General features: G+C 45.3%; 1 protein-coding gene across 1 annotated transcript in view; it reads left to right on the top strand.

The window, feature by feature from the left end:
• Window positions 1-22,990, top strand: part of LOC119178557 (HHIP-like protein 1) — a 192,561-nt gene that overhangs the window by 119,081 nt on the left and 50,490 nt on the right. Inside the window, exon 3 of the mRNA XM_075884967.1 lies at window positions 14,740-14,912. Coding sequence (XP_075741082.1) covers window positions 14,740-14,912 — 173 coding nt within the window. The remainder of the gene's footprint in view (window positions 1-14,739; window positions 14,913-22,990) is intronic.

The following is a 22,990-nucleotide window of genomic DNA, read 5'->3' on the forward strand; positions in this document are numbered from 1 at the left end:
CAGTTACTTAATCTACAGAAAGCTTCTAGTGGGTAACATTACCACTCTCTACTGGTTCAACAAAAAATAAACAGAGAAAAAGAGTAAAAAACTTGATGAGTGAAGAAATAAGTGCACACATAAATAAACATACATAACATGCACGTTACACTTCCGGGCCACATAAATTGAGGCGGAACTGCTTTAAAGAGCGTATGCTAAATTTTAAAAACTCTTGGTAAATGTATGAATATAACAATTATCAAAATCTTTGCGCGACCCGGTTTGGCTGATTACGTATCTTCACAGAATGAAATAGCTGAGGCTTTTCCCAGAAACCTTTGCAACATCTCCCCCGTAAGAACATGCACATTGAGTTGAATTTAACCCTTATACCCTGCTTTGAAGATACTGCCATTTTAATTTACCCAAAAAAACCTCAACAACTGCCAACGACAGGTGATCAGCTCACAGGATTGCCGACAAGTTTCTTCAGCTACTTTCAATCATTGGCACAATATCTACCACCGATCAGAACGATGAATTATCATTGTATTCGTGCACTTCATTGAGAATATATTTTAACCGATTGAGACATGGCATTGTTCTTTCGAGAGAAGGCTTACGTTTTTTTCTTCAATTTCTGTTCGCTATTGGCAAGGAACAGACTGAGCTAACAGCTTCAACAGACTGAGCTAACGAAACAGGAACAGACTACCAAGCTAACGGCCCTTAAAATGCACCATTGCCCTGATGTTAAGCGTTCAGAAAGCAACGTAAGGAAACTGAACAATTAGTCAGTGAAGGTATGGCTTCATCCAAAGCACGTGAAGAATTTCTGGTGAATGTCTTCGCTGCTTTCAACACTGATGGCCGTCAGGAACAACCCCTTAGTTGACGTCACTGATGCGCCGTAGAATTGCGTACAAAGTCTGAAGCATCTTCGCAACAGCTTTTCGAAGAACCCACGCCGACAGATAGGTTGTCAGACTCACACTTTGTCGCTCACGTTGTATATGATGGGTCTGTACCGAAGGTTGTGATGTCTGGTATCACAGTCTTATTGTTCGGGGATCGGCAACCTGGCAAGTTGCGCGGCATCTTCTGCTCGATGCGTAAACTCTACAGCGTTCGTCTCACTGCAATAATTTTCGTGAGGAAGCATCGTGTTTAATGTTGTCGCAACTGCACGTCTGTAAGCAAGTGTCTTCCGCGGAGTCCCCTGATGAGCTGTGTTGTAGAGGAATGTGACGTAAGGTAATACGTCGTCCCACTTCTTCTGCTTTTAATCTATAGATAAACATGCTAATACTATAAGCCAGGGTCCTGTTGAGACGTTGAGTCAGTCCTCACGTCCGGGGCTGTCTTACTCTGAGCGGTCTGGGGCTCTCTTACTATTAGTCGCAAAACGTCGTCAAAGAGCTCAAAGCCATGAACGCAGTACCGCTGTCGGCGACAATTACTGCGGTAACACCATGTCTTAAAACGATAGCTTCGATAAAGATTCGTGCCACGTCAGCTGCTGTTGTCCGTCGCAGAGCTCCTGTCTCGGCGTTACGGGTGAGGTAATTGGTGGCGACGATTATCCACGTGTTTCCGGTAGTACACGTTGTAGAGAGGCCGACAAATCCTCAGTGAATTGTGTGAATGGTGCAGTCGGCACTTGAACAGACTGCGACAGACCAGCTAGCTTTACGGGTGGTGGTTTGCGGCGCTGGCAGTCGGAACACGTCTGCATGTTGTTACGTTTGGCCAGGCGATTCGTCTGGGCAGACGCCATTATGCGTAAGCCGGTCTAATAGGATGCTTTCAACCACACCTGCGCCTGTCCTGTAGATGTTCCAGGTAGTGGTCGGGTCACAACGAAAGCTTCGCGAGACAACTCTTTTGTTGAATGGACTCGAACAGCATGGGACGGCGCCACTGTGGAGGTTCTCATGAAGTCAACCTCTCGACTCGGCTGTCGTGACTGACGCGAAATCGTCACAAAAGCACCGTCAGTCCGGAAGCGTGGGAAGACGTCGAAGAAGCTGTTCTCAAGTATAGAGTGTTTGGACCACCATGTTCGAGAAAGTTCTGGAAGCCTGACTCTGAAAGCAGTCATTCACCGCTGCTGATGTTCGTGTCAGCGGCCATCTCCCCGGAGGAGCCCAACTTTCCCTCTCCGTACTCAACCTCCTCGCCCTGCGTTGCCTTCAAGGCGTGGGCCGGGTGCGCCATTGTGCGGTGCGCTCGTGCTACCAATGTACCTTTTCGCCCAGCCGAGTGGTGCAATATCTGCACCCTTTCTGGTGGGTGGACCACTGAGGCTTCGCCGCCCGTTTGGTGGCAAGAATGGTCACCGCTTTCTTCCGACATCCGTGTAAGGAGACGGCGGGCTATAAAAGCCGAAGACATTTTGTAAATAATCGCTGAATCATGAGCTGAATCTTTGCACATAGCTGATTATCTGCTGAATCTCTGTACAGTTCCATCTTTCAACTATCATTCAAATAAACCTTCGTTCTATCTCTTTTAACGCGTCCCCCCATTGGCGAAGATTGGCTATACGGACGACGGCGGGGAGCCTGCTATCCGAAAAATACTCGCGATACCTCCCATCAACCTCGAACCCTTGACAACTGGTTGGCAGCGGTGAGGTGGACATCGTGACAAGGTGCTGTGTTGCGCTGAGTACTTGACTTTTGCTTTGACTTTCCAGGCTTCATTTTGTGAGTTTGAGTTGATTAGAAGCCGGATTGTGTGTGAGTTAGGGAGATCACCTATTTTTGAGTACTGGGTTAGTCAGAGGAATCCTCTACATTTGTGTGAGATGCAGGACCAAAGTAAGCCAGCAGTCATGGAGGTGAGGACACTACTGAAAAGTGAACTCTTGCATATTTGTAAAAACCTAGGTGTTAAGGTCGAGGAGGGTATAGGCAGAACACTGATTGTGAGGCTGATTTTGCAAAAAGCTAGTGATGAGGAGATTGAATTGGCATTGAATGCTTTCAAAATGAAGGCAAAGAAAGAGAAAAGAAGGAAATAGAGGAGAAAAAGAAAGAAAGAGAAAGACAGCAGAGGGAGAAGGAAAGAGAAAGATTGGAGTGCGAGCAAGAAAGAGAAAGAGAAAAACGTGAGCGAGATGTGGAAAAGCGTGAGCGAGCACTCGATCTAGAGATTGAAATGCTGGAACGTAAAGCTGAGGCAACGCAGCAGAATATTTAGCCATCCGCAACTGGAGCGCACGAGAAGTGCGATGAACAAATGAGCGCAGTGCAGTTCAGAGCCGGAGAGAAGGCTAGCACGTGAGAGAACAGCAGTAGCTTCGAAGATGAACCGAATGTGAGAGCTGCGAAAGATGCTGCTCTAATGAAAGAGGCCACTGAAGGCCAAAGCGAGTGCAACGAGGTGCTGTGCCAGTTGAATGCTAGCGAAGCAGCTAGGATAGCTGTAGACTGGTACAGACCTCAACTGTGGTTGTCGCAACGGTGGATCTTGCAAACGGCGTCGAAGTGATCTAGAGCACCGGAGGAAGCTCAGGAGAAGCAGCGAATGCAGAGAGTGAGAAAAACAATGTGGTTGTGGATAGCTCACCGCCATGCGAGCTAGCTTGTTCATGGATAAACGGCGTCATTGTTCTTAAGTGTATTACGTTGTCTGACAGTCTGGTGAGTGAAAGGGAAGATGGTTCTTTAGAAAACCATTTAGACTGCGCGGATGAAACAGCAGACAAAACCTGTGAGAGTATTGACGAGATTCAGATGATAGCCCGAAGCTCAGAAATGAGTAGCAAGAACCGGCGCTGACGCAAGAGACGTCGGGGAGTCGCGAGAAAGACAAATACACTACGCGTGTAAAAGAAGGTTCGAAACCTGTCAGCGTAGCAAGCAGACCTAAGAGTTTTGCAGCAGCGTCAGAACTGCTTCGTATGCGTCCGAGCAACCGGACGAAAAGAAAAGCTAAAACAGCATCTTCGCGGATGCAACCACGTAGAAGGCGGCGGTACTCCCGTTGTTCTATCCACAGAACGTTTCAGAGCGCGCGTGAGTACTGAGGTTAGCGCAGGTGAATCAGTCCGACAAGGCGACAGAGCAAAGAAATCGAAGTGCTGAAGTAGTATGGCACGTGATGCAGAAGCATCCTTGAGCTGTAAAACCACCGATGGCGCGACCCGAGGCCAATTTCTAGTTGTGAGAAAAGGGTTGGTCGCAATCGTTGCCGCAAAGGGTGAAGCGAATAAACGCAGTAATGCAAAGGCATGAAAGAGGTGGCGAGCAGCCGGGTTTCGTACCATTTCGGATCCGAAAAGATGGCGTACCATTTGTTTGGGTTCAGGATCAGCGTCATTTCTTTGACACGCTACGAAACCATATCCAAGCCCCACCTGTACTCGGTCACTTCGATGACAACGCTGCCACAGAGCTACACACGGATGCCAGCAACGTCGGACTTAGTGCTGTATTAGTTCAATGGCAAAATGGCGTAGAGCGCGTGATTGCCTACGCAAGTCGAACTCTATCATCCGCGGAGAAAAACTACTCTGCAACAGAAAAAGATTGCTTAGCCGTTGTTAAGGCTATAACAAACTTCCGGCTTTATTTGTACGGTCGCCCATTCATCGACCACCATTCTTTATGCTGGCTTGCCAGCCTCAAAGATAATTCCGGTTGTCTAGCACGGTGGAGCCTTCAGCTGCAAGAATTTGCCGTTACAGTCATTCACAAGTCATGACGCAAAGACACCGATGCTGCCTGTCTGTCACGTGCACCAATCGGAAGTACGAATGCGGACGTTGAAGAGGACGATGCATTCGTTTCCTCTGTATCAGCAACCGACTTGGCTCAACAACAACGTGACGACATGGAGCAACAACGTGACGACATCCTTGAAACTTCGCACGTTCGCTGGCCTCGTTTTGAATCAGGAATGGAGTCCTCTATAAGAAGAATTTCGACCATACCCAAGCTACGTATACCTAGTGGTTGCGCCGACCTCGCTTCGTGACGATAATTTACATGCTTGTCACGATCAACCGTCATCCGAACACCTTGGCTACACGGGCACCTTGGAAATATTTCTCCGCTCCTACTACTGGCCACGCCTCGCGAAGACAGTCAAGCAGTACGTCCGCACATGCTGCGACTTCCAACGGCGTAAGACTCCACCTGTTCGACCAGCAAACCTACTACAGTCTACGCCACACCGAAAACACCATTCCATGCAATTGGCATTGACTTGCTCGGATTGTTTCCCACGTCTTCTTCTAGAAATTGGCGGATTGTGGTTGCCACCAATTAATTAACACGTTACAGTGAAACAAAGGCCCTGCCCAAAGCTACCGCAGCCAAAAGCGGCCAGTTTTTCGTCACCAGCATCGTCCTTTCTCACTGAGTGCCAGCTGTGATAATTGCTGTTCGTGGAAAAGCTTTTACCACAGATATTCTTCAAGAAGTGCTTAGACTAAGTTATACAGAACATCTGAAAACCACGGGTTATCACCCCCAAGCAAAATGACTCACTGAACGGTTGAACAAGACCATTGCAGATATGCTGTCAATGTATGTGGCCGTTGATCACAAGAAGTGGGACGATGTAATCCCTTACGTAACTTTTGCTCATTACAATACAGCAGTCCAAGAGAGTACAGGTTTCACCCCATTTCGCTTAGTTCATGGTCGAGAGGCTACTACAATGCTCGACGCAATGCTCCTTCCCAACAACCTGGGCATGTTCAACGCAGATCGCCCTTGTTCGCTCAACGTGCCGAGGAGGCCCGTCAACTCGCCCGACGCCGTATTCAGGCTCACCAAACTGCTGACGCACGCCGCTACAACATTACACACCGAGATTTACCTTCCAACTAGATGATGAAGTTTGGGTGTGGACCCCCATCTGACAGCGTGGTCACTCTGAAAAGTTGCTGCGGCGCTACTTCGGCCCGTATAATGTTCTACGCCGGCTCAGCGACGTCCCATACGAAGGTATCCCCGAGGGCACATCAAGACGTTCCCGTCGGTTTTCACAAAGTGATGTAGTGCATGTGTCAAGGCTCAAGTCGTATTTCTTGCGTCGTCAATCGAATGTGGACTGACTTGTCATGCAATGACTACTTATTTTTTTGTCACTTTTGTATCTTTTTGATGTGTCTTGTGTCCTAACTCCTTTCTTTATTGAGTACTTCTGTGACACAAGCCCATATTTTTGCCTTACGACGGAGTTGTTAGATTCCATAGTAGCGTCTTCTGTTTCTCATTTTTTTTCAACGCTCATCACCAGCATCGAGAAGATGCTTTTCGAGGAGAAGGAATAATGTCACAGGTAAATGGGTATGAGCCATCAACTGTAGCATAAAATCGCTTAGAAGTGGAGAAAGAAGAGAACATTGCTTGCTGGTCTGGGGTGTGAGCAAGACGTCGATTCGTGTCTGTCTCTGTTACTTCGCTCGTGTCATTATATATGAAACCAACAGTCATTTCATCCAAGAAAAGCATAGGGGATATTGTTTGTCTTTCTGAACCGTAGATATTGTCGAAAATTGAAGGGAACTAAGTGGAATAAAAATCGATAAAATGCCGCTAACAAATGGCGTGCTTTTTTGTGCACTCTAATTCCTCTTGATTTGTGACAAAACGTCATGGCGCGCACAGGCACACTCGCACACAATGGCAAGATGCCAAGCATACAGCTTGCCAAGTGATGTGGTTCGGAAATCGGCACGATGGCGTCATAATCAGCGGCAAAGGGTGATGCTCTGCCATTGGCTGACATCGACCAATAATAATATGTAACACAGGAGTTATGGCCGCCTACCACCACAGCTTCATACCTCTGGCCTTTTTACGATTTTCGAGGAAGAGCCCTTCGTACGCTTGTTTAAGGTTATGGTAGACTAAGTTTTTTGTTTTTTTAGATGCGAAGCATTTATTAGCGAACTTCGGTGACTTTGAGCGCATCTATCTATCTATCTATCTATCTATCTATCTATCTATCTATCTATCTATCTATCTATCTATCTATCTATCTATCTATCTATCTATCTATCTATCTATCTATCTATCTATCTATCTATCTATCTATCTATCTATCTATCTATCTATCTATCTATCTATCTATCTATCTGTCTGTCTGTCTGTCTGTCTGTCTGTCTGTCTGTCTGTCTGTCTGTCTGTCTGTCTGTCTGTCTGTCTGTCTATCTATCTATCTATCTATCTATCTATCTATCTATCTATCTATCTATCTATCTATCTATCTATCTATCTATCTATCTATCTATCTATCTATCTATCTATCTATCTATGACTTTTAGCTCTCCTGGCCGTTTGGATAATGGTATCAATACGAAACTTGGTATAGCATAATATGACTCTATGTCAAGCATATGTGACTAGTCGTAACATGAAAATCATATGTGTGTCATGAATGTCACGTTTTACATTTCATGGTCTTGTTGCTTCCGCGGTGGTCTCATTCACATGACATGTTGCAAAACTGTTATGGTATGACATGATTGCACGGCGAACACAAGCGACAGACCCTAACGTAGAAATCATGACATGCATGTCATGTAAATCATGAGTCATGACTACACGCCACTCTCATGATGCGCTGCAGCCGTGTCGCTAGCGTCACATATACCGAATTTGGCATTACGTGATGCAAATCGATGACGAAGGTATGTGACTGGTGCAAACATGATAATCATGAGATGCGTGTCATGTAAGAGCATGACTACATGCCATACTCAAGGCGCCAATACACTTAGACGTGACCCGGTGCGCGGGTGCTCGTTTCGTGGGGTCATGCCGGCGATGCCACGCCAAGCGCCGATCGGCCTGGCATATACTCGCAGGCACGCGCCGCACTGCGTTGCTTTGACGCATGCGCGTTTGGGCGCGCCCTGCGTCCCTTCGTCACGAAGCTAGGCAGATGTGGTGCATTCTGGGTAACGTGGTTGGTGCGAAATGCAGCATGTCGCATTTCGCACCGGTTGCCGCCGGGCTGCGTCGGCAGACGCTGGTCGCGTCTGGCGTCAGACTATAGAGTGTTCGAGTTTGGCTAGCGTAGCGTCGCTGCGCCCAGCGTGCGCTCGGCAACGTTACGTCGCAGTATATTGGGGCCTTCATGATGCTCTCCCCGCCGTTTCGCTAGTTTCGTATATGCCAAATTTGGTATTATGAGACGTGAATGGATGACGAAGGTATGTGACTGGTGCAAACATGATAATCATGAGATGCATGTCATGTAACAACATGACCACATAGCACGCTCATGATGCGCTCGCGGTCGTTTCTCTATCTTCACATATACCAAATTGGTATTGCATGACGTCAATAAACAGCACAGTTAACTTACACGTCCGAATACGATAATCGAGATATGCGTGTCATGTAAAACATGACTACGCGCTACATTCATAGCACGCTCGCGTACGTTTCGCTTGCTCCACATATATCAGGTGGCGTAAATAGATGATGAAGGTAAATGGAATGTCCAAACATAAAAAATGGCAGCATATCCACGGAGTGAATGATGGAGAGTGGGGCGAAGCATTCGTCCGTCCATGCATCCGTCTGTGTGACCGTCCATGCGTCTGTTTGTGCGCCCGTCCCTGCGTTCTTTCGTGCATCCGCCCCTGCGTCCGTTCATGCGTCCATCCATGCATCTGTTTGTGTGTCCGTTCGTTCATCTATTCAACACTCCAAGTCCCACCATCTCGCATCTTTTTATCATATATTCCCCATATAGAAGCACCGCCATCCAGCGGACATTCCAAGGACTAAACGAGAGGTGGCACACGCACACTTTCTTACGGCCTGCGCTTTGGGTCCACTTCCCACCTTTAACCACCTCGAGTTCATGGTATATTCTAGTTCACTGTATTCATGGCACTGCGACCAAACGATCGCTAAACCTTTCGAAAACCAAGGAGGTTACGCCCAGCGAGTATAACGTAGCAACCTTTCCCTGTCAGATAGGGCTCAATTTACATGCCAATGGCTGCTAATGAGAAATGAGAGACAGGAGAATTCGGCTTTTACTTTCTTACGGCTTGCGCTTCGTATCTACTTCTCATTTTTAACCACCTTGAGTTCATTCATGGTATATACAAGTTCATTGTATTCATGGCACTGCGGCTCAACGCTCGCTAAACCTTTCTAAAGCTAAGGAGGTTACACCCAGCGAGTATAATGTAGCATCCCTTTCTTGTCCGATAGTGCTCAATGTACATGCGAATGGCTGCTAATGGGGATCGCAGCGTGCGCGTTGACTAAAAGCCGAATGCTCATGTCTCTCATTCCCCATTAGCAGCCATTGGCAAGTACATTGAGCACTATTTTTTATTGTTAAACAACGCACAGAAGAAATCTCTCACTGGCACCACCTTAGAGGTCAAGTGTTATACCTATTTCGGGTATGTGCCACTGGTGGTAACATACGAGGGACGCCCAAGCCACGCCATAAGGAGCTTCGCTCCTAATAATTAGGACATGGAAGTTATGTTCGGCATATTTTACCTCCGCCTCGTAACGTTGCTCTGATTTTAAACTGTCATATAAATGTTCCTCATTCGTGCTTCGCATACCATATCGATTTCTACTGTACGCGGGATCTGCCAATTTTTTTAAAGGCATGCTTTGACGTAAGCCCACTTTAAGCTTTCGGTCAGCTTTCTCACTACCTAAGACGTGAAAGGCAAACATTATTTAACGAACCAATGATGGGATTGATTGATTGATTTGTGGGGTTTAACATCTCAAAACCACCATTTGATTATGAGAGACGCCGTAGTGGAGGGCTCCGGAAATTTCGACCACCTGGGGTGCTTTAACGTGCACCCAAATCTGAGTACACGGGCCTACAACATTTCCGCCTCCATCAGAAATGCAGCCGCCGCAGCCGGGATTCGAACCCACGACCTGCGGGTCAGCAGCCGAGTACCTTAGCCACTAGACCACCACGGCGGGGCAACCAGTGATGGGAATCTGATGCGAATGATAGAGCATTGAAGACATACTCGCTTCAGTGACACATTAGTTTTGTAGCGACGTAATTGCGTCGTCGTTGGTTCAATGAAAGGACGACTCGGGGAGGAAGCGAGCTGCCGAAGTGGCGTCCAGCCAGACAGAAGCACCTTCGAGGCGCCACGAGCCACCCGCGCTCGTCATCTTTTTCTCTAGCTGGCTGGCCGACACTGGCGCTGCGCTACAGCAAGGAATCCTTCACCCGGTGGTTAGCAGAGCTTATTCCCATAACAGCTTGACCTTGGTGCCACCTGACCTGCATGCATCTTGCCTACACCCTGGACTACAGCCACCTTGACAGTTTACTAACTGAAACAACGAAAGTGACCATCGGTCTTCCAACGCGTTGATCCACTGGGGTCTCCTCCTCAGTCCTGGTCACTTAAGAATTATTAAAAAAAAATGCGTTTTACTATGTGCTGTTACATTTGTTATTGAAAACTTTTGAATATTCGCACACTCGTGATGTTTACAGAGCTCTGACGCATTCCCAGCTCCTCTTTGAGGGGCACGCAAGTCTCGACGCTTTGCTAAAACCATGCCTGCCGTAAATTATTGCAACCAAAACAGGGACACTTTTTTGTTCGTTCATACATGTTCTGCGCAATCGCGTGCAAGAAAACGTTGCTTGATAGCCCTGTTCGAATTCTAAAGCACCACAGCTGCCAGTGGACTCATTGCTAGCATAAAATATCTAAAGATGTTTGAAAATATACTTTAGCTATTTGTATTATGACAGCAAATATACGGACACTCTCGGCTGGAGTTTGGTGCCGGCATCGACGTGGGCGTCGCCGTCACTCACCGTATAAGTATCCACATTTATGAAAACTAAAAAAAAAATTCCTGAAAAAGACTCCGGCGCATGCAATCGGTCGTGGAGCCTCTGAGTCGTGAATGCGAGGCGTTAACCACTAAGCCTTTGAGAAGCTCGTCCTTGAACGTTCAAAGGGCAAATATATATTCTGCCACTTACCACTGGTGATGGGCACCTCGGAGGGGGGGCGGGCTATTGTGTTTTCAGCATTGCCAGCAAGAAGGCCAAGTGAGCGCGCATCTCGGGAGGGGGGTACTATTGTGTTTTCAGTATTGCCGGCAAGATGGAGCGCGCGACGGTGTGCGCTCCCACGCGTACTTTGCCCTGCAGAGAGAAGGTGAACGCTCGCTCGCAATCCCGCATCTCTAGGTGGGGAGGATAGTACGTCTTGGCTGGCGTGTGGCATTAACCGAAACGATTATGTAATAGTTACCGGTGCACAAAGGTCACTAAAATCGTCGCACTGTCTTCGTTTGCGAAAAGAGCGCCCTTTTCAGACACAGTGAAACAACTGAGACGCTTATTCGCATTTATTTGTACCTACGAGTACGTTTCGTGCGTTCTTTGTGCGTGAGAAATGCGGGGCACGTTTCAATCTGCTCGCCATTATGCTCGTGACTTTCCCATTCGTTGATATCGCGTTCATTGTTTCGCCTTTGCGGCAAAGCTGCGACTTTTCTTAGCTCTTTGGTAGGTTTTTTTAGCTATTTCTGGCTACTTTTTCGCTTTAATTTAGCCATGTTTTCTCTCCGACATATAGCAACGCTGGTTATTAGAGAGGCTCTCATTCAATCAATCAATCAATCAATCAATCAATCAATGTTTCTTTATTAGCATCAGAAGTGTACATTGTGAGTAAGTATGCAGGCATTAAATCTAAATCTTTTCATATGCCCTTCGTAACCGCTTGAAGAAGCCGGGAAGTCGTCTTGGTGTTAACATCGTTGTTTTCCGCGCTAAGAATAAGTGAGGTCACAACTGCGCAGCAGCTCAAAGAAAAGTTGATGGTGGCAAGGGAAGGAGAAGTAAGCGTTACCAGAAGCACAATTTACTCGAGTGTGGAAAGAGGGTAGCCTCGTGTCTCGTGAACCTTATTGTACTCGTAGGAGCGGATGTTATGAACAACGCATTAATGAAGCACGGACGACCAGCCATCTCCTAATCTCTGTGTTCATTGTAAAGAGTGTAACTACCACACTTTTTTATAGATAAAACTGAAGTGTGGTCAGGGAGAGGACTGTGCGAGAGATGGACCAGGGTTTCTTCATCGGTCACGTGTGTTGCAAAGTCGTGGATGAACTTGCGTTATTCCGAAATCGATTATCCACCCACGGAGCTTTAATTTTAGCCACGTGCCAGTGCACTCTCTATATGTGTTCTCAACAATGCAATTCCCAGTTGATAGCTGTGCTTGTTTAGTATTTTTCTTCTTTCTTGTCCCTGTTCATTTTTTACGCCAAATTATCCCCAGAATGAATAACTAAAGTGCCCAACGCTGTCTTTGTGTCAACGTCAACGCATGGGAAGTCGGGAATGACGTACATGCGTGTGATGTATTTATTAGTGTTCGCTTCGAAATAAAAGTTTCAGTTGCTAGTAAGTGCTTGTCTGTGTCCTCTCTGAGTGTGTGTATTTTCGCGATTGTTTCATCATGTACCTTTACCAACACGCCCAACTGGCAGTCATCCTAAGCTGTCTTTAAAAAGCATTGGCAACGAATAATGGTGTGTGGGCTTTAGCATAGGGCCTACTGAAAGATCTTGTGGTTGTTTTGTCAAATGCTGCAATCGGGAGTTCAATGATGTGACATTTAATAATGGGTCATTTAGAGGTTGCAGTAACTGTGGTATAACCACTGGGATAGTTTCTTACTTACCTCCACCTCACTGCGTTGTTCGCCATTAGGGTGTTGCTTGTTGCCTTTGTTTTAGCTCCTTTGTATCATCAGATGATGTGTCTAAAATAAGTAATTAAATAAACTTTTTGCGCATGGTTGGGATGCCGGCCACTCACTGGCTCAGAAAAAAAATGAATAGAAACCGTTGCCCCTGCTTCTTTGTATCACTGCGCTTGGTGTCAGCACTTCATTGCGAAACACCAAGAAATTACGTATGTGGGTTTCTTAATGTAACTGCGCAGCATCAGATGATTATAAAAATATTATTTGATAGTGTTTTAAACGACCTAAGTTCGGTTACCTATCACCAGCTGCCTTCCTGGTGGAACTCAATGTATTAAAAAATGTCGACGAGCGTAGGCGTGAGGATGTTTCCCGAGGGGACAGATTTCATGACGCGTCCTTCTCGAGAGATCGTGCGTTAACAGTCGAGAGCTTGTAGCTATGCACCCAGGAAAGTCGCTCCATAACGAACGCAAGAATGGCTACAATATAATTGAGCTTCACAATAAGATTCGAAATGAGGTTTTAAGGTCAGTGCTGTAGCACAGACGAGGACACTGAAACAAACAAGACGGAGCGCCAACTTTTAGCAAAGTTTAATGAAAAGAAATGAAAGCTTTATATGCGCCAAACGACCAAGGTGTTACGAATTACGAGCTATGAAGAAAATGTGAAGCAAAGGTTAAGGAAGCAAAAAAGGAAGAAAGCAGGCAGTTACACTTAACGAGACATAATTAGGATGTCCTAATTAGAAATAGATTACTCTGATTGGGTTGATTAGGCTCGTAAATAGTACTTTCTAGAGCTTGGCTTCACTAGTTAATTGGTTGCTTGGAAATCATGCTAATGTCGTATTGAATAATAATGTTTAATAATCTTTAGCTTAATTAGAAATGTAATGCTAAATTATGCTTAACTAGACTTGGTTATACTTACCTTGGTTCTGCTGACTCCAACTTAATTAGCATGATTGTTACCTCAATCTCAAGTATTTTGGGTGGCTTGGTTCGAACACACACAACCTAATTATAAAGCCTTCACTCGGTGCGACTCAGTAATTAGAGATTAGTAGCTTTATCAGCTTGGCTCTGTCAGCCTCTGGGACGTATGCCCGTCCCTGATGACGATGTTTTCTATGTTATGCGAACCATCATGCTTTTAAACTTGCCTGTAGTTTTGTTTTAATCTTGTAAGCTGTACCAATTTGTGATCGAACCAAGCTTACGAGATGTCAAGTGAAGGCTAGTCAAACTTTACTTACGATATGCACGAAGTACAATGTTGAAGGCCACCTTAACAAGAAAGCAGTAAGCATATAGCTTGACGAGGCTAGGCAGCCGAAACCAGGCAACAGCAGCAGTGCACACATGCGCAGTACAGACAATGGTTGTTTGTTGTTGTAAATACATAGAAATACATGCGTGCGAACTGTGAATAGGCTAGAGTATGTGTGAATAATGAATGATGTGACTGCCAAGAAAATACTGTTCATTTACAATGCAAAATGGATATGAAGAAAACCAGTAGTAAAAAAATAAAATTAAATAGCATGTATGTGATGAAGACATTGTAGAAAGGAGAGATAAATACAAGGTAAACTTGGAAAGTATAGGCATAAATTCGAAATTCATCATTCAGAAAGACATCAAGCAAGCGCTTGCGTGATAATGACGTTTCTGTATTTACGCACTTCTGTAATAGATTTACCTGTTTGGGCGCATTGTAGCTCAGTGTTTGAGTGTTGTAGTTTGTTCAGTGGTGCTTTATGAACCAAATTTCGGGTGCTTGTGTTACGCGGGTGCTGTATCGTTCTATAGGGCTGACGATTTCATTGTCATCGTCTTTAATGCAATCCGAATATGTGAATTACCTAATTAGGCTAAAAACATATACATTAAAATTGATTCAAGTAGCTATAAGACCACCACTCCGCTGAGTCTTGCTTTGCGCCTCTAGAGCAAGCTGATCACATTTTTATGCCCTAAATGATGCTGCCGCATGAGTGGTGTTTGTTTGCTCTAATTGAGTTTTCCTCGCAGTAACTCGCTCCTTGGAAAGATTCTTCGGCTGGACGTGAGAGGGCACCAACTGTACGCGGTGCCTGATGACAATCCATTTGTTGGCTTCGGGCCTTCCGTTCTTCCCGAGGTTTTCGCTTACGGCTTCCAGAACCCCTGGCGGTGCACGATTTACCCTTCGACATCACCGAACGGTACGCATTGGCACATTTTGCGCTGAACGTGTTAGAATCGGAAAAAAAATAATTTTTTTTGGGCACACTTGAAAAACTCTCTTTTTAGGAATAGTTGTTTAGGAGGTGAATCTGACCTGCAGAGTTGAGAGAAATGAAGGCAAGCGAAAATGGCGCCCAAACTTTATGCGCTAATGTCATCGAGACATGTCTCGTAGGACTTGTGTGAAGAAAAGGATTTTACATTTTAGAAGTTTGCCACACAGTGCTCTTTGACGCGATTAATGAGCTAATCTACCCAATAAAACCCTTGATTGATTGATTTGTGGGGTTTAACGTCCCAAAACCACGATGTGATTATGAGAGAGGCCGTAGTGGAGGGCTCCGGAAATTTCGACCACCTGGGGTTGTTTAACGTGCGCCCAAATCTGAGCACATGGGCCTACAGCATTTCCGCCTCCATCGAAATGCAGCCGCCGCAGCCGGGATCTAATAAAACTTTTCATGGAGTGCGAAAATGCATGAGATGCATGCGGGTATTGCGCGGTGAGCCACTCACCACTAGGGAGATTAGTCAGCCGAAAATTTGGCGATTGGTCTCTAAGTGCCTCTTGGCATCAGCTGGTCTCGATTGCAGGACCTCCTAGCACGCCCCCACTGCCAGAATATAGCTATTGGTATGATATTTTCCCCATGAGATTATAATTGCCAGTTCTCAAGCCACATATTGGGAAATGATCGCCGCCACCGGAGTTAGGCAAAGCGAGACGTTGTGGGGTCTCGATGTGGAGAGAACCACGCTCTTGGAGTGAAGGGACACAGTAGACACGGTTGGAACAAACCAAAACAATAGACATTTATTTAACTACATTTAGATCGACGATATCGTCAGCCGAACTATTATACATCAGTTGTGACAAACACGCTAAGCAATCTTACACATGTTAAACAACATTCAACAACGTAACAAACATAAGAACACACTCAAGGTGGCTTCGCCAATGCTCGAATTACCATGAGGGCCCCCGGTCCCGTGGTGTCGCGCAGCAGGGCCCCACCGCTACAGACAACCGTTCACCCGCCGAAGAGGACCGCTCACATCTCGGGCACCGCCACCCAAGCCTGCCGCCAGGCGTCGCTGCCAGCGCTGAGCTCTAACCATTATGATCATGGTGGTGATAACAAACGCTCGTGAGCACAGCGCCCCCTACCACACCCGCAATGTGGCCTATGCGCGAGACACGTGCGCCATGAGGCGCAAACAACTTCACAAGGGGTGTTAGCACCCCACAATGTGGGTATTTATTAACTGCTTTTACGTCAGGAAACCTCGCGAGTCGAATGCAATACATCGTTTGTGAGGTAACCTAATGGCAATACAACACACGAATAATAAAACACACAATTTGCGCATGCGGCGTCGGCGACTGACCGCATAAGCCCGACACGTGCAATCGTAGCCCATCGAGAGGCATCCGTCCACGCACATTGCGAAATCCATTAAAGACTCGCTACCGACCTCCTTCTGTCGCCAACGGAGCTTATGTCGTATCTTTAAAAGTAGTGAAAGACCTTGATCCAGCTGCCGCGTTTCCAGAATGGTCGGTTAGCGACACGTAACCTTTTCGCCTTCGCTCTCCGCCCAGAGAGTCCAGCCGTAGCAGCGCTGCACCTGCGAAAGGTGCAGATGGCTGGGTTTTATAATGTGGAATTGAACAATTGAAGCAGGTAGAGAGTAATTCACGTCCTTCTATCGCATTGCTGTTGCAACCGAGAAACGTTTATGTACTTGAAGTTAAGTGGACGTGGGAATTCTGTGTTTGGATTGAATGTTGGGAGCATCACGGGCTAGTATGAAATGGTCTAAATGCCTTCGGGTGATCAACGCGTGGAGGGCAAAAAGTTTTTTTTTTTTTGAAGGAGCACTGACATCGAATTTACTCATGTCAGGGTTTTTGCGTGAACAATTAGCTATGAAACCCCTAGTAGCGATTCGCGACCTAAAACGCACCTAAGTGAGGAATGAATATCTGTAATATTGATAAATATATCCGCTATCGAACGTGGTTCATCATTGGTGGAAAGCCCGCCAAATTGTAGTGCTGCGAGTGCTACCTCGCGGCCACGTCGAGGCCGCTGCGCAGCTGATGCTTCTTCCACGAAAAATGGTGACGTCACGCACACTGATAATTCGTCTGCTAGGAGCGCACGTGCAGGCAGTCGAATTACAGTGTATTAGAAACTTCTAGTACACTGTAGTCCAGCTGTGTCTCTGATGGTGTAGACTAAAGCCCCTCCACGCGTTTTTGCCGGCTAGGTATCAACTCGTTCTTCCTCTCTGCCTTTAGCTCCGGCCTCGAGAAGGGGCCTTGTACTGCCAGTGAAACCCAACTGATTCGCCAACATAGGATTTACCCTGTAGCAGCTCGGCGCAAAGTGAACCGAGCAAAGGCGGCTGTTCTTCACAGGCGTCCAGCCCCTCTGTCCATTGGCGCGTACAAAGTCAACCCACTGGCTGCGTTGAGGTTCGTGGCTTGAAAAGACATGAAACGCCATGAATTTTCCGCTTTTTTCCGCGCCTCGACGTGTAGGTTCTCATTGTGCAGCGGTTTCCCGACAATATGGCACGTATTGTAACTCTGAATGATCGTACTCACATGTGAAATCAGTCGATGTGAGACGATGAATCGGACGCACGCTTCAACACAGCAAGGAGAGTCATTAGTGAGAGCATGGCCGGCAGCCGGCTCTAAACAGACTCAGATCGACGACGTCATTGTTACATTTTAGCGTATCGTCACTCAGGATGGCATTCGTGGAATTCATCACACCGAACCCGTAGCAATAGTGTCTTTGTCGCAGGGCACTCTATTTTCTGTTTCTTCTCCTTAGCTTTTCTACGCTGTTTGACATCAAATTAAAATAACTTCCACGCGACGGATCCCATTCAAATTTGGCCAAGAATATCTATGCATACCAAGTGATCAAATCATGGGCCCATCTGGTTTGATGGATTGATTGATTGATATGTGGGGTTTAACGTTCCAAAACCACCATATGAATATGAGAGACGCCGTAGTGGAGGGCTCCGGAAATTTCGACCACCTGGGGTTCTTTAACGTGCACCCAAATCTGAGCACACGGGCCTACATTTCCGCCTCCATCGAAAATGCGGCCGCCGCAGCTGGGATTTGATCCCGTGACCTGCGGGTCAGCAGCCGAGTACCTTAGCCACTAGACCACCGCGGCGGGGCATGGGCACATCTCGATCTTAGAATTTGATGTCAGCGCTCCTTGAAGAGCGAAGCATTTCATAGCAAACCAGAGTGTGGCCATATCTATCTATCTATCTATCTATCTATCTATCTATCTATCTATCTATCTATCTATCTATCTATCTATCTATCTATCTATCTATCTATCTATCTATCTATCTATCTATCTATCTATCTATCTATCTATCTATCTATCTATCTATCTATCTATCTATCTATCTATCTATCTATCTATCTATCTGTCTGTCTGTCTTTTGGGACGTTAAACCCCACAAATCAATCTGTCTGTCTGTCTGTCTGTCTGTCTGTCTGTCTGTCTATCTATCTATCTATCTATCTATCTATCTATCTATCTATCTATCTATCTATCTATCTATCTATCTATCTATCTATCTATCTATCTATCTATCTATATGTCTGTCTGTCTGTCTGTCTATCTGTCTGTCCGTCTGTCTGTCTGTCCGTCTGTCCGTCTGTCTGTCCGTCTGTCCGTCTGTCTGTCCGTCCGTCTGTCTGTCCGTCTGTCTGTCTGTATGTCTGTCTGTATGTCTGTCTGTCCGTCTGTCCGTCCGTCCGTCCGTCTGTCTGTCCGTCTGTCTGTCCGTCTGTCTGTCTGTCTGTCTGTCTGTCTGTCTGTCCGTCTGTCCGTCCGTCCGTCCGTCCGTCCGTCTGTCTGTCTGTCTTCTATCTATCTATCTATCTATCTATCTATCTATCTATCTATCTATCTGTCTATCTATCTATCTATCTATCTATCTATCTATCTATCTATCTATCTATCTATCTATCTATCTATCTATCTGTCTGTCTGTCTGTCTGTCTGTCTGTCTGTCTGTCTGTCTGTCTGTCTGTCTGTCTGTCTGTCTGTCTGTCTGTCTGTCTGTCTGCGATTTTAAGCTCTCCTGGCCGTTTGAACAATGGCATGACATGAGTGTATAACGAGCACAAGTGACTAGTCACAACATCAAAATCATGCCACGTATGCCATGAATGTCATGATTTACATGTCATGGTCTTGCTGCTTATGCGGTGGTTTCGTTCACATAGCATATCCCGAAACTGGTATGCTATGACAATACTGCATGATGGGCACAAACCCTAACGTGGAAATCAGGGCATGCGTGTAATGCAAGACAAGACTGCACACCACGCTCATGATGCTCTCGCGGTCATTTAGCTAGCTTCACATAAACTGATTTTAGTATTACGTTAACTGAATGGATGACAAAGGTAAATGCACGTCCAAACATGACAACAATGACATGCGTGTCGTCTAAGAACATCACTACATGCCATGCTCATGATGCGCTCACGGCCGTTTCGCTATCTTCACATACGCTAAATCTGTTAGTACGTCACGCGAGCAAACGGCGAAGGTATACATCACTGGTGCAAACATGATAATCACGACATGCATGGCATGTAAGAACATCACTGCATGGCATGTTCATTATGCGCTCGTGGAAGTTCGCTAGCTTCACAGTTACCAAATATGGTATTACGTCCCAGGAACACACGACGAAGGTAAATGACACGTCCGAACATGAGAATCAGGACATGCGTGTCAAGTAAATAATGACTACATGCTACGCTCATAGTGTGCTCGCAGCCATTTCACTAGCTCCACTTATATCGCCCCGCCGCGGTGGTCTAGAGGCTAACGTACTCGGCTGCTGACCCGCAAGTCACGGGATCGAATCCCGGCTGCGGTGGCTGCATTTTCGAAGGAGGCTAAAATGCCGTGGGTTCGCGTGTTCAGATTTGGGTGCACTTTGAAAAACGCAAGGTGGTAGAAATCGAAAAGCCCTCCACCACAGTGTATTTCATAATCATATCGTGATTTTCGGACGTTAAATCCCACATATCAAGCTTCACATATAACCAGTCTTGTATTACGTGACGTGAATGAACTGCAAAGGTAAAGGACACGTCCAAACATGATAATCATGACATGCGCGTCTTGTGAAACATGATTACATGCTACGTGTACGCGGCGCCCACTTAGTGTTGTTTTCTTCTTACCTTTTTTTCCCCAGTCGCAACACGTGCGCTCGTCAGCCATTAAAGAGGGAGCCTGGCCCCCTCCGTCTACAAGGAAGTGTTTCGTATGTGTGCCCGTCTGAGTGGTTTTCGAGTGAGTTTTGTGTCCATGAGCGTGTGTTTGTCTGCCTACAATTTGAGGTCAAAGCAGTTCCAAAAGCGCGGGAATGCGAGGAGAGCGGCGGACAAGTGCGAAAAGCGAGCGAGCAGAGCTGCTGTGAGTGCGGTGCGATGTTGAGCGAGTGTGCGTGTGTGTTTAGTCTGATTGTTTTTGAATGATGTATGTTTTAATCAAGTTTTTTTCGCAATTAAATATAATCAATCTTTTTACCTCTTTATTCCAGTGTGTCGTGTGTGCGCCCTAAATTGCGTTTCATCTCTATGCGTCCATCACCTAGTTTAGCGTTCATACATACACGCTAACAATAGTGCGCTCGCGGCCGTTTCGCTAGGTTAACACATATGAAGTTTGGTAGTACGGAACCTGAATTGACGACGAACAGAAATGCGAGGCGGAAACGTAATAATCATGAAATGGAAGTCATGTGTGGCATAATTTACGGCCGTCTCGTAACGTTGTGCTGATTATAATGTGACAGTTCAATCTTCCTCGTTCGTGCTTCGCATATCGTCGATTTTCACTGTGCGTGGGATTGATCAATTTCTTTACAGCAAAAGCTCTATATGGCGAGTAGAAACGAGAATACGTCCGGTAGTAGTGCCACTATAGCGGTCTCTGCTGGCGGTGTTATTAGTTACGTCGTTCGCATCGTCGTACCCAAGCACGCACGCCTTTTTCTGCGTTGTGAGTGACGTCGTACATCCCGTCACAGCCGCGGCGCCGAGCGTGCGCTCAACAATTTTTCCTGAAAAATTGACCTACACACACACACACACACACACACACACACACACACACACACACACACACACACACACACACACACACACACACACACACACACACACACACCCAAACACACACACACACACACACACACACACACACACACACACACACCCAAACACACAACACCCAAACACACACACACACACCCACCCCCACACACACATGTGTGTGTGTGTTCTTTATATATATATATATACATATATATATATATATATATATATATATATATAAGGGAAAGAACTGCATACCTAAGGGCTCGTTTTACCGTGTATTGACACAATAATAATGAGATCTAACAGACAATAATGCCAAGGAATGTATAGAGGAAGTTATTAGAACCAATGTAATGCAAATAAGAAGAAAGAGAAGTGGGTGAAGGAATAACTTGCCGTGAGCAGGAATAACTTCCTGCTAACAACAAGATATATATATATATATATATATATATGTATATATATATATATATATATATATATATATATATATATATATATATATATATATATATTTTAGGAATGAAGATCGATGGTCCGGTGTAATAGATGATTGAAGAGAAGGACGCACGTACGAAATGTGGATTTATTAACGTTTCGGCTGGTGGACCAGCCTTCGTCAGAAGGCTGGTCCACCAGCCTTCTGACGAAGCCTTCTGACGATATATATATATATATATATATATATATATATATATTTATATATATATATATATATATATGAGATCTAACAGACAGTAATGCCAAGGAATGTACAGGGGAAGTTATTAAAACCAATAGAATTGAAGAAGAAAGAAAAGTGGATGAAAAAATTACCGACTGTGAGCAGGAATCGAACCTACGACCTTCGAGGTTCGATTCCTGCTCACAGTTGGTAATTTTTTCATCCACTTTTCTTTCTTCTTTAATTCTATTGGTTTTAATAACTTCCCCTGTACATTCCTTGGCATTACTGTCTGTTAGATCTCATTATTATTGTGTTAAAACACGGAAAAAACGAGCCCTTAGGTATACACTTCTTTCCCTTATATATATATATATATATATATATATATATACATTAAGGGCTCGTTTTTCGTGTTTTACACAATATTAATGAGATCTAACAGACAATAATGCCAAGGAAGGTATAGGGGAAGTTATTAGGCCAATTGTAATGTAAATGAGAAGAAAGAAAAGTGGGTGAAAAGATAACTTGCCGTGGGCAGGACCTTCGGCCTTCAAATAACGCGTTCGATGCTCTATCACTGAGCTACCACGACAGCCATCCCCCCAGCCACTTCATTGGGTTTATATGTGAATTTAAACGTGGGAGTGTCAGTCAGCGCCACTAGTAGCGATGGCGGCGAGTGTGGTACACTCTTTATGAGCCTGCTTGGCGTCACGTAGCACGTGAACTTATTACTAACTGGCAGCTGACCAATAGTTCCCGGTATACAACCTAGAGGCACCAAGTCTGCCAATACGAGACCCTCGTTAACGAATAAGAAAAACAAGTGTACACTTAAGGGCTCGTTTTTCGTGCTTTACATGATAATAATGAGATCTAACAGACAATAATGCCAAGGAAGGTAGAGGGGAAGTTATTAGGTCAATTGTAATGTAAATGAGAAGAAAGAAAAGTGGGTGAAAGGTTAACTTGCCGTGGGCAGGATCCGATATATATATATATATATATATATATATATATATATATATATATATATATATGTATATATATATATATATCTATATATATATATATATATATATATATATATATATATATATATATATATATATATAGTGAAGGTATGGGATATGGCACAACGGGAGCGTTGTCATCAACAAGGATAAATATATTTATTTCCCAACAGTATATATATATATATATATATATAT

This window comes from Rhipicephalus microplus, chromosome 2 (assembly GCF_043290135.1).
Source record: "Rhipicephalus microplus isolate Deutch F79 chromosome 2, USDA_Rmic, whole genome shotgun sequence".
Taxonomy (NCBI): Eukaryota; Metazoa; Arthropoda; class Arachnida; order Ixodida; family Ixodidae; genus Rhipicephalus; species Rhipicephalus microplus.